The 15,347-nt window shown below is 44.9% G+C and overlaps 1 protein-coding gene across 12 annotated transcripts in view; it reads right to left on the reverse strand.

Moving 5' to 3' along the window:
- Nucleotides 1–8,304: 8,304 nt before the first annotated feature.
- USP28 (ubiquitin specific peptidase 28) overlaps nt 8,305–15,347 on the reverse strand; it is a 66,651-nt gene continuing 59,608 nt past the window's right edge. For 11 of the 12 annotated variants that reach the window (XM_036426844.2, XM_036426842.2, XM_036426847.2 and 8 more), the window contains 6 exons: nt 14,962–15,140; nt 14,764–14,842; nt 13,908–13,987; nt 13,274–13,397; nt 11,154–11,349; nt 8,305–9,661 (listed from right to left, as the gene is read on the reverse strand). In XM_036426844.2, the coding sequence (XP_036282737.1) occupies nt 9,486–9,661; nt 11,154–11,349; nt 13,274–13,397; nt 13,908–13,987; nt 14,764–14,842; nt 14,962–15,140 (834 nt within the window). In that variant the 3' untranslated portion in view covers nt 8,305–9,485. Of the gene's footprint in view, nt 9,662–11,153; nt 11,350–13,273; nt 13,398–13,907; nt 13,988–14,763; nt 14,843–14,961; nt 15,141–15,347 lie in introns of those variants that run through there. The other variant, XM_036426851.2, reaches the window with a different exon arrangement.

Consider the following 15,347-nt stretch of genomic DNA (forward strand, 5'->3'; position numbering starts at 1 on the left):
GGGGCCAAAGAGCTGCATGTGGTTCGTGAGCTGCAGTTTGCCGACCACGGCTATAACATATTTTAAAACATTCGTAATACCTCTCAATGTAGAAGCTCTTTTCCTGTAAACGTCACCGGAAAACACATGGTCCTTTGTTACTAATCCCACTGCGTTCTTAGCTGTGTGTGAGGTCCCTCCATGCTGCGACAGGGACCGGGAAGCCAGTCACTTTTTTACTGTAAGTCACACTCATTAGAGTCACACTTACCGGTATATATTACACAGACACACCAGATTCGGTTGTTCTTAGTGGGATGAATTATGCAGAACTCTGCGAGGAACCTTCGTGTAAACGTTTTGGTTTTGGTTTCTGTAGGTTCGTGTTCCCATTTTTGGGAGGCAGCTTGGAATGTGGTTGCTAAGTCGTGTGGAAACTTTACAGAGTGTTATCTGGGGGCCTGTCCGATGCTTTCCAATGTGGCTGCGCTGGCTTCATTTCCACAATAGATGAGGCTCCACTTTTCCCTCAAACAAGTGTTGTTCTCTCTTGGTTTTATCACAGCCCTTCCAGTCTGGGGGAAGCTGTGCCCCATTGCAAGTTTGACATTCATCTCCCTGAAGATCAACAATGTTATGCTTCTTTTTGTCGCTGTATTGCTTTCCTCGAGTGGTCAGCTAAGCTGCGAGCACTCTCATCACTGACGTGAAGAAACTGCTGAAATGACACATTCAAACCGCACACCCGCACACAGCACAGCATCCTTGTTCAGGAACGGTGAAATGGACAGCATGAAGCCAGCCTGGTCATGTGAGGACCATGAGACAGGGAGTTCCCATGGAATCGGCAGCTGCAGTCTCAAGGCTCGCATGTTTATTCCAGGATGGTTGTAGTCTCTCCTCTGGAGCAGGTCTCTACTCTAGTCACTGCTTTACACCATCCCAGGCCTAACCTGTGTATTCTGATGCCTCAGCCTAGGCAGTGCCCCTGGGAACCCGATGGAGCCTGACCATAGCCCTTCACCTCCTTCCCCGCCACACGCAGAGCATCCTCATTGACTCACAGCCACATGGACTCCTGACCACCACATGGCAGAGTGCCATGGACATTTAGGACAGAATGAAATCCCTACAAAGGTTAAAAACAGACCCGAATAAATGTAGAAATAGATGTGTTGATGTAAAAGATTAATATCCAAAAAAAGCATGAACATTTTGCTTATCTATATTAAAAATTTGTTTTAACAAACACCAGTCCGAATTCTTGAAAATATGACATTTTTTTCTAATGCTTAAATAGAAAAATTTAAGTCTAGGAATACTATTTGTAAATACATTTTGTAAATGAACAAAAAAAGAGGTGAAAATACATAATATATTGAGAAATGTTTTAAAACAAAAACAAAGATGTTGAAGCTGTTGCAAAAACAAAGCAGGACAAACAACCAAGAATCAAAGGCCAGTGACTGAGAACCACAGTATTCAGGAGTCAGACCACAGGTGTGGGAGAGGAGACAGTGTCCTGCTGAGCAGAAAACAGCTGGGCTCCCAGGGCCTAGGGCCATGGGGAAGTGTGTGCCCTGTGACCAGTAGGGGGCACTGTGATCTGACTTTTCAGTGAGGATGCTCATTCTAAGGAGCCTGGGCCTTGGGCTGAGCCAAAGGCTCACAGAGGAGGACCCAGTTGGATGTGTTCTTCCTTCCACAACTCTCCCAAGGGGTAACGCTAACCTTCATCTCCCTCACTCTGGAGTGTGAGCTCAGCTCCAGCACTAGCGCTCAGGGAGAGGCTGGGCAGTCAGGGATGGACTGCCTCTCCTCTGGCAGAGACTGGAGGGAGAAAGGAGGCCCAGGCAGCCCAGCCCCACTGTGAGGAGGCTCGGGGTCTGTGCACCAGGTTCTGGTCCCTGCTCCACCTCCTGTGCCTCCCTCACTGCAGAGGTAGGGAGGGCCTCAGGGACAAGGTCTTAGCTTTCAGCTTTATTCTGTACCTGCTCAGTTTCCTAAGAAACTTGACCCTGGTTCCAGCCCCGTCTCCAGCAAGTGCCTGTGTCGGCTGGTTTCCTCTTTCAATCTGTGCTGACTCGACCCTCCTTCCTCTCTGCACCCACAGGGAAAGCAGCCAGCTCCCATGCACCGTGAGCACTGGCTTCAGCGTTGGTGACTTTGCTGTCAGGTGGTTTAAGCAGGAGCCTGGGAGCCCTTCCCAGTATCTGTTGTTTAAGTCAGACTCAGATAAGCACCAGGTTTTCAGGGTCCCTAGCCAGTTCTTTGGACCCAAAGATGCCTCAGCTAACTCAGACGTCCTGCACAACCCTGGGCTGTAGCCTGAGGATAAAGCTGCATATTATTATGAGATGTGGATTGGCAACTGTAGGATTTGCCCAGAAAAAAAATGAGACAAAAACCTCCTCTCTGCTCTCCATTTCCTATGCAGTCATCCCTGCTCCCAGCTCTGACCAAGTCAAGCTCAGCAGTGACGTGTGCTGTCAGATCTTCATTCAGCGCCTGCTTTTCCTTGGACCAGTAGTTTTGACAATGACATGCTTTTACTTCTTAAAAAAAATATATATGTTTTTATTGATTTCAGAAAGAAGAAGGGCAAGAGAGCGAGAAATAGAATCACCGATGAGAAATATTGATCAACTGCCTCCTGCACAGCCAAGCTGCTTTAGTTCTGCTTTTAGGTTGATTTATTGCTTATACATACTCACTTTGTTCATGTTTGCACAAGCAAAATTTTCTTGCTCAGAGATTTAAAAAAATTTCCAATGTAGATATTTGAGGAGATCAAATCTGCTTGATCCAGGCCATGCCCACTCTGATTTTTATTTCCTTCCTCCTACTCACTTTGGGCTTTGTTTGCTCTATTTCTAGATCTATTAGGTATAAGGTTAGATTGAGATTTTTCTTATTTCTGAGGTACACACTTTTAGGATTGCTTTTGCTGTGTCCCATATATTTTGGATGAATGTGTTTTCATTTTCATTTTTCTCAAGGTATCTTTTGATTTTTCCTTGATCTCATTCTTAAGTAAAATGTTATTTAGCCTCCATGTGTTTGTGTGTTTTTCAGGTTTTTTTTTCCTTCTTCTTCTAATTGACTTCTAGTTTCATGCTATTGTGATCAGAGAAGGTACTTGATATGATTTCAGTCTTCTTAAATTTATTGACTCTTGTTTTGTGGCCTAACATGTGGTTTATTCTGGAAAATGTTCTATGTGCACTTGAAAAGAATGTATATTCTGCTGCTTTGGGTGAAATGCTCTAAAAACATTAAATCCATCTGGTCTAATGTTTCATTTGAGACCATTGTTTCCCTGTTGATTTTGTGTCTGGAAGATCTACACATTGGTATTAATGGGATATTAAAGTCTCCTACTATGAAAAAAAGGAAGTTCTCTACTATGACTGCTGTATTGTTGATCTCTCCCTTTATGCCCACCAAACAGTTGCTTCATAAATTTAGGTGCATTGGATGTTAAATGTTTACCAGGCTTATATCCTCTTGTTAGATTGATCCCTTTATCATTATGTAATGCTCTTCCTTGTCTCTGACTATACAGCCTTTGTTTTAAAGTCTATTTTGTCTGATGTAAGTATTACTACCAGTTTTATTTTTTGTTTCCATTTGCATGAAATATCTTTAATTTATTGGGGTGACATTGATTCACAGTACCATCCAGGTTTTAAATGTACAACTCAAGAAAACATCATCTGTTACTGCATTGTGTGCCTATCACACAAAGCAAAAGTCTCTTCCCATTCCCACTTATTCCCTTTGCCCACTTCCACCTACCCCCATCCTCCTTAGCTCTGGATGTCACCATTCTGTTGTCTGTGTGCACATGGCATATACACTGAGTGGCCAGATTATTATGATCTCTGAATGGCCACTCAGTGTGTGTGTGTGTGAGTGTGTGTGTGCACATGCGTGTGTATTGGAGGCCCTGTGCATGAATTCGTGCATGGGTGGGGTCTGGCCAGCCTGGCCAAGGGTAGGGGTCATGGGCAGTTGGCCAACCTGCCTGCAGGACAAACTCCTGGTCGAGGGGACAATTTGTTATTAGCCTTTTATTATACAGGATATACACTGAGTGGCCAGATTATTATGTGTTCAGAGATCATAATAATCTCTTTAGCTATCCTATGTCTTTTGATTGGTGCATTTAATGCATTTACATTTAAAGTGATTATTGATAGGTATGTAGTTATTGCCATTTTATTATCTATACTAGAGGCCTGGTGCACAAAATTCATGCACAGGGTGGGGTGTAGGGGGATGTCCCTCAGCCCAGCTGCACCCTCTCCAATCTGGAACCCTTCTCACAATCCAAGACTGCTGGCTCCCAACTGCTCACCTGCCTGCCTTCTTGATTGCCCCTAACTGCTTCTGCCTGCCAGCCTGATCACCCTCTAACCACTCCCATGCCAGCCTGATGTCTAACTGCTCCCCTGCCAGCCTGGCTGCCCCCATGTGGTCAAAGATGGTTGCCCCCATGTTGACACAAGATGGCCACAAGATGGCCAACAGGGGAGGGCAGTTGTGGGTGATCAGGCCAGCAAGGGAGGGCAGTTGGGGTCAATCAAGCCTGCGGGGGAGGGCAGTCAGGGGTGACCAGGCTGGCAGATGGAAGTTGTGGGAGACCAGGCCTGCAGGGAAGGGCAGTTAGGAGTGACCAGGTCTGCAGGGGAGAGCAGTTAGGGGAAAATAGGCTGGCAGGGGAGCACTTAGGCATCAATCAGGCTGGTAAAGGAGTGGTTAGGAGGTGATCAGGCTGGCAGGTAGAAGCAGTTAGGGGCAATCAGGCAGGCAAGCAGTTGTGAACCAGCAGTCTTGGGTTGTGAGAGGGATGTCCGACTGCCCGTTTAGGCCCAATCCAGTTATGATTGGGCAGTTGGACATCCCTCAAGGGATTCCAGATTGGAGATGGTGCAGGCTGGGCTGAGGGACACAACCTCCCCCCACTCCCCTCTCACCGTGAACGAATTTCATGCACTGGGTATCTAGTAGGATATAAAAGGCTAATATGCTAAGTGTCCGACCATCTGACCAGTTGCTATGTCACACATTGACCACCAGGGGACAGATGCTCAATGCAGGAGCTGTCGTGATGCACCCTGGCCTTTTACAGAAAAACGGCACCATCGACCTGGTGACAACAAAGCAATACTTGGCTTCCCCAAATGGGACACAGGCCCTGCCACCACTCCAGAGTGACAGTCCACCAAATCACAACCGATGCAGCCAAGACCCCATGGGACAAAATACAGACCACAGCCCAGCCCAGCCACTGGCTGTGGGAGCGGGTAATGATGTCACGTAGAAACACCCAGTGTCCTCTCCCAGGGACTAGCCTCCTTGGAGTTTTTTCAGTCCAGGAACACGACTTGCTTTATAGCCAGGTGGAAACATTTTATACTGTAACCAAATGTCTGTGAAGCGTTTTCCCCTGCCTCATCTCATTTGATCCTCACAGAAGTCCTGGAGTAGGTAGATAGCAGACTCGATGGAATCCTGTTTTCTTTTCATTAACCAGAAATTAAGAGATTTAGAAAGTTTAGAAATGGTGAAACTTGAAAATGACTTCAAGTTTTCTCACTGTGCAAAATATAGTCAAACACTACTGCAGTTAAATATTTTACCCTTTGTTCTCCCTGCATGATCTACAATAATAATCTGCTTTGTGTTGATATTTACTGTTGTGTTGCTAACAATTACCTAAGAGAAGTTGGGGTGCTTCACTGGGCTGGAAAAAGTTTAGCTAAATCAGAAAGCAGGTCTAATTAAGAAAGTTTATCTCTATATATAAAGCTCTCGCTGGTGTCACACAGGTGTGTTTCGATCTGTCATTGTCAATTGTAAATTTGGTTGACATTTCTATTATAAAGGGTGAATAGCGATATTCAAATATTTCTTCTAATTAATATCCTTTCAATGTGCATTAGTTCATGCCTCAGGCCACTAGTTAAGTCAATAAGTAAATGATAGTAAATTCAACAAAGTAGGCCAAAGACTTAAATAGGTATTTCACAAAAGACAATAGCCAAAGGTCACTAAGTATATAGACAAGAGACGGTCAACATCATTCACATGTGATAAATGCAAATTAAAACAATATCACACATCTACCAGAAAGGCAAATTTAAAAAAATATTACAAAACCAAATCTTCTTTAAAAATATATTTTGATTTTTTGCAGAGAGGAAGGGAAAAGAATAGTTAGAAAGACTGATGAGAGAGAAACTATCGATCAGCTGCCTTTACTGGGGATGTGCCTGCAACCAAGTTACATGCTCTTGACCGGAATTAAACCTGAGACCCTTCAGTCCTCAGGTCAATGCTCTATCCACTGAGCAAAACGAGGCAGGGCAACAAAATAAATCTTAAGGATATAGGCAACAATGAAATTTAATCTTATAAACTGCTGGTGGGTGTTTAACGGTGAAAGTGCATGATCCAATGATTCACTTATAATTACACTAGAGGCACAAAGATTCATGCAATAGGCCTTCCTTCCCCTGGCTGCTGGCACCAGTTTTCCTCTGGCACCTGGGACCCAGGACTTCACTCCGGCCACCACCTTCCACCTTTGCTCTAGTTGGAGTCTTCACTCTGGCTGGAGCCTTTAGCCTATAGTTGAAGCACTGCTCCTGTAGCACCCCATATGCCCAACCTCTCCCTCATGTCAGGCGCCTGCCCCACCCGTCCCTCCTTGCCTGCATATGCAAATTAACCCAACATCTTTGATGAGTTAATTTGCATACTCACTCCTGATTGGCTTGTGGGTGTCATAGAGGTACAATTTGCATATTTCTTTTATTATTATAGATACCAACAGAAATGCACTCCTGTGTGCATGAAAAGACATACATTTAATGTTTCTGGTAGCAGTATAGGTAGTAGCCAGAAACTGGAAATGACTCAAAATTAGAGAATAAATTTTATAAGGTATTCCCTATAATTTCACCACCGAGCAGTGAAAATAAATAAATATAGCTACAATTAATTTCCCCTTCTGTCCTATCCCTGCTACATTCCAGGACCACATTCAATACTCGACTCTAGTTTATTATTTAAATTGTCCTATGTATCCACTTCACACCTATGAGCTTATACGCCTCAGTTCTTTAACATTTCCAAACAGGACTGCAATTCCAGTTAACCAGGAAAAGTCTAAACCCAGCCTCAAGGGAATTTATGCCGAGATCAAAAAAGTACCATGCCCAAACTCTTGAATCATTTTAGCTAAGGGTCACATAGGGTTTCTTCCTCCTCCTCCACCCTCCTCATTCTTTTTACACAACCCTTTAAACACATAAGTCATTCCTAGCTTGAGGCAGTTTGTGAACTCTAAGAAACCAGGCTGACTGAAGGCAGCCAGCTAATGTGAGGAAAAAGAAATTCCTTCTCAGCACTCCCAAGAAAGCAAACTATTCAACACTGCACACTAAAGGCATCCATCTATTCCTTCCTTGGCCTCCTGTAGATTCCCAGTCCCTGGCCAGGAAATAACAAACGTGGAAAGGTACAAAGCAAAAGGTTTTACAAGACTACCCATTACAGCTGGGCAGTTGTTTAAAGCACAGGCTGTGACGTGAGGGTTAGTGTCCTGGCTCCACAGCTTATGAATCTGACCCGTTATCGTCCCAGGTTATTATATGAAAAGGAATAATACAACTGTGCACAGTATCCAATAATGACAGGGATTTAAAAGTGAAGGCAAATGGTTTATAATTTTAAGCAGTAAAAGGTAATCAATAGGTAAGATAATTAATTTCCCATGACACAAATCTTTGCAGTAACTTTAAAATGCATACCTCTGAATATCTATAAATTTAATAAAAACATATAAAATTCAGTTAAAAGTGTTTTGTTTTTTTTTTGTTGTTGTTGTTGTTTTTTTGCCTTCTAAGTTTGATAAATACAGAGTGGATCACTTACATGCAATACTAGTAGTAAATGAGATGAAAAGTTATGTCACCACTAGGTGCTGCTCAAGGCCTGTTGCCTGCTCTTATTTTATCCCCATTAAGCTTCTTAGCCCTTTTAAAAAGAAAAACTGACACATGACAAACGCTTACCAAGTCCATCCATTTCCAAAATAGAAGACACATATTTAAATAAAAGCCTGATGCACAGAAAGGTAAAACAAATTTTTTTATTGCACATTTATAAAATCTGCATAGTGGTATCAAGTGTTCTTCCCTCCCACAATTCCTTCAATCTGAAAATTCTGTTAAAACACAATATCCAAGCTGGAGCCTTTTAAAAATGGTCAACAGGAGATATTTCTCTCTCTACATATACATATAAATTTCTTTATTTTACAGACCCACGTCCTTTAGTTTTTCAAAACAAAAAGGAAGAGGGCATCAAATGTTCTTTTGGGTCAGCAGCAGTCTTAGACATGTTTCTGACAATTTCCACGCCCTAGGAAATTCAATGGTTAACAATGATCAAGACGCCATCTTTCACCATCAGTTCGATCTGTTTCTATGGGCCTGTGCACGTTCTGTTTTGTTGGGGATGGTGATAGTGGGAGGGATGAGTGAAACAGGTAAAGGGAAATGTAGCCAATGATATTTGGTAAGTTTCCATGATGAGAGATGATTACTAGACTCAGTACGGTGATCACATCGTGGGTATATAAATGTCGAATCCCTGTACTGTACACCTGAAACTAATATAATATCGTATACCAACTCTACTTAAATTAAAAAAGTAAAATAAAGGTTCCCTCGCCAAAAAGAACAGGGTCAACAGTAGGTACCCGAGAGTTTACATAAACCCACTTTCCCATTTAAAAAAGAAACCACACAAACCCACCACCGTTAGTCAGGTTTCTCTATGCTATTCCATCTGAAATCCGTAATGCTTTTCTTCCTTTCACTCCGGAGGTTGTCTGGTTTCATTAAAAATATAAATAAGAGAGAGAGAAGAAAGGAGAGGCAGCTTTCTTCTGATCTTTCCACATCATCTGGCCACATGACCTTGTATTCTACCCACATGTAAAAGGGTGGGGGCTTATCAGTAACCCGACTTGCCAAGAGCCAGGCAAGGTTTATATTTCTAATCTCCGTCAGTTAAGAATTTTCAAATGTCATTTGTAATAACTAGGAGCTGTTCATCTGGTTCTGGTTCTGATGACTCACAATTCTATTCTGCTGTCAAAAATATTTGTGGCTGAAGGATCATTAAAAAGTGGCAGAGGCTGAGAAAAGCCCAAGCATTCCCGTGGGTAGAACAGGCCACCTCGGGTCTCCCGCACAACTCAACACCCCAGTGCACTGCTCCTGCCTCTTTCAGGAAAACCGGGCTAGTGATTCTGTTCCTGAAAAGTGCAATTTTATTTTCAATCCTTAGTTACACATACAGCATGGTTGGGGTCTGGATCTGAATCTCCCTTCTCACCTAATTCCTCTCCCAAGGTAAACACTGGGTAACAGACTCTGTTCAATGGGCAGGCAACCAAAGACCAGGGCAGGCCCTGAACACGTGACCGCTTACTTCACGGTCACAGCTGAAACCCCCTGAATTGACTCCATGACGGCTGCAAACCGGCTGCAAAGGTCATAGGGAGAATTGGGTCGAATAGTTGGAGGCTCCTTCAATACAATGATTTCTGCAGAAGGATCCAGAAGCCTGGGTAGAAATTCCCCTAAGCACAGCTGCAGATTCTCTGTGGAGAGAAAACAATGGTTACATACACAGCTAAGTAGAACTCTAGTGAAAAATAAGTCTGAAACGCTATGAGAAGGCCCTCCAGACAGCCCACTACCAAACCGCAGAGCATTGCTCTGGCCAACTAACAACAGATGGTGGCCCTCAGGCCCAACCAGGAGCAAAAGCCGACTTGTCAAGTACACCAAAGCTGCAGGTCGTGCTGCTGGCCACCTGGCATATGGAAGAATAACGCTGCGCTACGGACAGGACAGATCTTTTACTCATTCTTTCAAGCTTTGAGAAAGCAGATATAACACTCTTTTCATAAATGTAAGGGTGCGATTGTCTTCAAATGATTAAATATACAGTGTGTACACAGCGCACTAAATACAGCCACATATCACAAATACAGCCTACACAAAAATTGAAGACATTAAAAGGAAAGTCACACCTACTAATTACAATAGAATTTTCAATAAATACTATAAACTCAAGCACTTTAAGAAGTCAATAGAATATATTTTTAAAAATATATGTATTTTTATTGATTTCAGAGAGTAAGGGAGAGGGAGAGAGAGAAACACCAATGATGAGAAAGAATCCTGCACACCCCTTACTAGGAATTGAGCCCGATGTGCCCTTAACTGGAATTGAACCTGGGACCGTTCAGCCCGCAGGTCGACGCTCTATTCACTGATCCATACCAGCTAGGGCAGTCAATAGAATTATCTTTACATCAGTGAGAAGCTAAGAGAGAAGATGCACATTAGAATATACACCAACTTTCTAAATCTATCAAACTCCCCTAAAAATAACTAGTTTTAGGCTCCCTCCCTATAATACTTAGGACAAGCAAGAATAGTCCATTTACTAATTGGCCTCGAAGGCATCCTAGTTAATATGATAGGTCTTAATAACCATGCTGCATAAATGGATTTCTTTTTGTTGAATTTTCACCCAAGGATATTTTCCCCATTGATTTTAAAGATGGTGGGAGGGAAGGAGTTGGGAGAGAAAGAAACATTGATGTGAGTGAGAGATATCAGTTGGTTGCCTCCTGCCCAGACTGGGGCCAGGGATCGAACCTACATCAGAGGTAGGTGCCCTTGACCAGGAATTGAACCCTCAACCCGTCGGTCCACAGGCTGACACTCTAACCACTGAGCAGCCAGGGAGGAACACAAATGGATTTTGATTTTTAAACTATGCAATTGTAGTCCAGATTTTGGCAACTGAAAAGTAAGAGAGGTTGGACACTCCTGGAGACCTGTGATGTTTCACGCAGGGTTCCTGGTCGTCTGGAGACACCTCAACACCGCAGAGGAGGCAGGGAAGGTAGAGGAGCAGAGGCCCGGCTTCCCCACCTCCGTAGAGCAGATCCACTTCTAACTCCCTAACCTTAGGGGTTCCCATAATCCTTTGGCAAGGTTTGGCAATCTCTGCTCCACTGTAATTTCTGTCAATCCCAAGAGCCTTAGAGATTATGGGGAGTGCTAAAAGCAACACACCTGCAATATCTTGGCCCAGGTAAGAGCACCAGTGTTTTCTCATGACCTCAATGGCATCCAGGTCATCCGTGGAGATGTCATTATTGATGATGAGGTGAATGCAGGGAATGATCAACTCATTCATCATTTTAATGCCCTCTGTGAGTGAGTTGTCATCATTGGTTTCAAAGAGAGAAGCTGCTTTGGCATTCAGCTCCTACAGATAAAAAGAGTGAGAAAAAGTCTGAAAAGATAAATAAGAACGTCAGAAGATCCTAACAAGTGGCTGCCAAACTTTACCATCACTGGAATTGCCGGGGGAATCTCTAAAAACCACCCAGCAGCTGCTATCATCGGTATGCTGGGCACCAGGATTTGATAAAAGCTCCCAAGGGGATTCTCAGGCAGCTAAAGCCTCTGACCCAATGGCCTAAACCAGTGGTCGGCGAACGAGGCTCGCAAGCCACATGGGGCTCTTTGGCCCTTTGAGTGTGGCTCTTCCACAAAATACTAGGTGCGGGTGCGCACCTACAGAGCGATTGAAACTTCATGGCCCATGCGCAGAAGTCGGTTTTTGGTCTGGGCAAATCTATTTTGAAGAAGTGGTGTTAGAACACTCAAGGAGCTAAAGAGCCGCACGTGGCTCGCGAGCTGCAGTTTGCTGACCACTAGCCTAACTTCTAAGTCAAGGTCGTGCCTAACACCTGCTTCCACTAAAAGGCCTATTCCATGGCCCTCCTTCTCCATGGCTGTCAGAACCACCTGCAGAGACAGGAGGCTGTGCAGGCCCAGTCTGGCCGCCCGGGGAGGGGCCTGCGCTTCATTCTCCTGTGAAAGTTGTCCAGGTGCCTGTGGCGCACCCTGCAGGCGGAGAGCCAGCCCGGGAACCATCCCGTTCACTCTTACTGCCTCCCCATGGAGCTGGGCAGCACAGGCCACATGGAACTTGTGTTTGGTGACTTGAGAAACAGAAGTGTAGCTCTAATAAAATTCAGACCCACCCAATTTACAAGTCTTTCTTCAGCTTCCAAATGCCCTCCATACCTATAACCAGTACAGAAAGCAAATAAAAACTGTCCTCTGGCTACGGTCGAACTTGAAGTACGTCGTTTTGTGGTTATATCACCATCTCCCATTTATTTATAAAAAAGAAAGTTCCATCATTTTGACGTACATACATATGTGCTTTATGTTTTTTATTATTTGTTTACCACAGTAAAGGTAAGGAATTGTTATCTTTCTTTTAAAACTTTTTTACTGTTTCACTTCATTGCTGCTGTGTATGTGCTCCATGTGAGTGATGGAGGTGCTTATGTAGGTGGGTTCCGACTTACGGCGAAAATCATGTTACGTCGTGCTGTAGGAACAGATCTCCGACGTAACCTGAGGACCTACTGTGTAAACCAGAAAATAAAGCTCTTGAGGTCGGCGTATGTCATGACTTAACCTCCTCCACGTGGTGCTAACAGGGTGGTGGTGGGAAGTCTGCCTGACCCCCGGGAGGGGAGGGGGCTCAGGAAAGACACACACAGCACACAGCCTCCCGGCAAGCCTCCCTGTGCAGTTTTCTAAGGACGAGCACCGCGTTAGACAGGGGTAGACAGAGGTCATCGGTCTGCCTGTCCTCGTGCTGCTGAGTACGAACAGGCCAGGAGCATTCCAGGAGTGTGACAGCGACAACACCGGAGGGCAGGCCAGATCTCATGGCTCCCGACTTAAAAAAACTGTAATTTCTTTAGAAGTCACTAGGACTCTTATCTACCAGCAAGGAACACAGAAGAAGCACTGCATTCCTGCAACATGCACGTATTACAAGTTTACTACGTTCCAGACACAGAGAACTCAGCTAGGAGAAAATCTGCTCAAGGACTCACAGGCTGCTAGGAAAGCAACGAGATGAAATGCAGGTACACGTGAAGGACACAGAGAGAAAGGGTGATCCATTCTCATCCCTCGTCTACCAGGGACTGAAGAAGAATGATAACGACTAAGTAATGTTAAATAATCTGTTCCAAAGTTAAGCTCCTCTTGATGGGAAAATGTGAAACCTGTTGGAGATTAATTTCCTCCTGGCTTGCAGGGCTGCTAAAGACAACGAGCAACAGAGATCTAAGGCAGATCTAAGGGTTACAGAGACTCACCAGAAGGCATTTCCTTCGGTATAAAGCGATCACCGACTCCTCCACACCACGGCGGGGCCCCTTGGTCAGCAGAGCGGCGTTGCTCTGGTAGGCATACATCAGGTAGGAGAGGGCTTCTTGGTACCTTAGGAAACAGCAGATAGCAACAGCTGAGTGTCCTCCAAAACCCAGGGCTTACCCTCCCTGCCCCGCAGACAAGGGTTTCTGTGAAAGTCTGGAAGGAGGGGGTGGCACCGAGGACTGGGAAAAGCCTGAGGGCCAAAGACAGCAGCCATCTCAGTCCTCCACAAGCTGGCCCAAAACCCGAGACCAATCCTGAACGCTCCCGGGGCTCAGGGCTTCCTGACAAAGACTGGACTAGGTGCTCACCGAGGGCTGCACCAGCTCTCAGCTTCAGAGTTCATCTCCACTTATCACAAAGGAACTCTGGCCACCACATCTCTTTCCTAATAAACCCATCACTACGTGAAGGATGAAAACGGTGTGACATTCAGAGCAGCACTAAGGGACAACAGAGGCACGCTGTGCACATGACCGGGCGGGGCGTGCCCGGGACTTTCTCAGCATTCCTGGGTGGGGACGGATAAATCAGAGTCCCGACCAACAGTCTTAGCAGCATGAAAGGCCAACTTACTTTTCTTTCTGATAGAGTTCCAGGCCTGTCAGGAGGTACACAGACACCTTCCGAAACAAACTGTAATCTTCATGCCACCTCTGAAAGGGAGGACTAGTGTTAATGATCATGACCACAACAGACTACTTCCACCCTGCCTGCCACCTAAGTTTTAAACTCTGTGCACATGTGGCCAGGCACAAAAGCAACAAACACAAAGACTTTCACAGAGAAACATTTAGAATAAAACTACTGTTGACCTTAATTCTTAATGCCCTTTTCCTTCCACGGTATTTCATAGGAGCTTTAGAATTTGCCGTCTTAATTTGCAGCACCCACGTCACAGTTTACATGAATGACTCTCTAGTTCTGAGGACACCATCCAGATGTGCGGCAGATGAAACGAAAGGCCGTCCCAGTCGCAGGACAACACTCAAGCTCAGTGAGCGTGGTGGGCACACCCTAGCGGTACAGAATGCTGTTTTACGTACAACACAAAGCTTTAAAAAACTTGTAGTTATATATGCACTTCAATGCACAGAAACTGAATTTCCAATATAAAAATATTATTTCCAATATAGGAAACTGTATTATTTAAAACAAACCCAAACTATGAGTTCAAGAATTATATGCCTAGAACAAGGCTAAAGAATGTATTTAAGAAAAGGAAGTGCTGACTCGCTCTGATAAAGATGGAATAAAGAAGCCTGTTATGCTGAGGGTAAGGAAAGATCATCTAACCATTCTTATTCAGGTGGTAGTTTTTCAGGGCAGGGGGTGGTGGGGGGGAGGGGGAGGGAGGACAAATCACAGAATTGTAAGTTTTGCCTCAGGAATGAATGTTTGAGGCTTTGCAGATTTAAAGAAAAGACCTGACCTTGTACTCCTCCATATTCATGTCGTCTGGACCGATCTCCTTCAGCTTAGCCTGCGCCACCTTCATGATGCTGATGGACCTGTGTGTGTGGGACAGGGTTCAGGAAGCAGTGACAGCAGCCAGCGCACACTTCCCCGCAGGGAAGGCAGCCACACCGGACCCAGAAGGAGGGGGTTCACCTGAGTAGTCCCTTCTCACCTTTCATCATAGCTAAGATTTTTATCTGCAAACTGTTCCAGAAGGGTCCGCTCCACCACCCTCTTGGGTGCTTCGTTCTGGAAAAAGTAGACGAGCACGTGCTGCAGCCGAGGGTCGCTGTGAGAGGGGGGCGCCTCCCTGGCAAGCTGGTAGAGCCTGGAGTACTCTTCGTGGAATGCCTGCGAAAGACGGCTGGGAGTCAGAAGGGGCGCACTGTGGCCTGCTGCACAGACACTGAGGCCTCAGGTGACAGAGGTTCCCTAGCTCTGAGAAGACTCCTAAGAAATCCTCCCGGAGGAGTTACAGAGGCAACCGTGGAGTCTGTAAGTGTTTGCATTTCATAAGGGATGAAATTCTTCTAGCTTCCTGGCACCAAAGACATACTA

The sequence above is a fragment of the Pipistrellus kuhlii genome, unplaced genomic scaffold, assembly GCF_014108245.1.
Source record: "Pipistrellus kuhlii isolate mPipKuh1 unplaced genomic scaffold, mPipKuh1.p scaffold_m20_p_9, whole genome shotgun sequence".
Classification (NCBI taxonomy): domain Eukaryota; kingdom Metazoa; phylum Chordata; class Mammalia; order Chiroptera; family Vespertilionidae; genus Pipistrellus; species Pipistrellus kuhlii.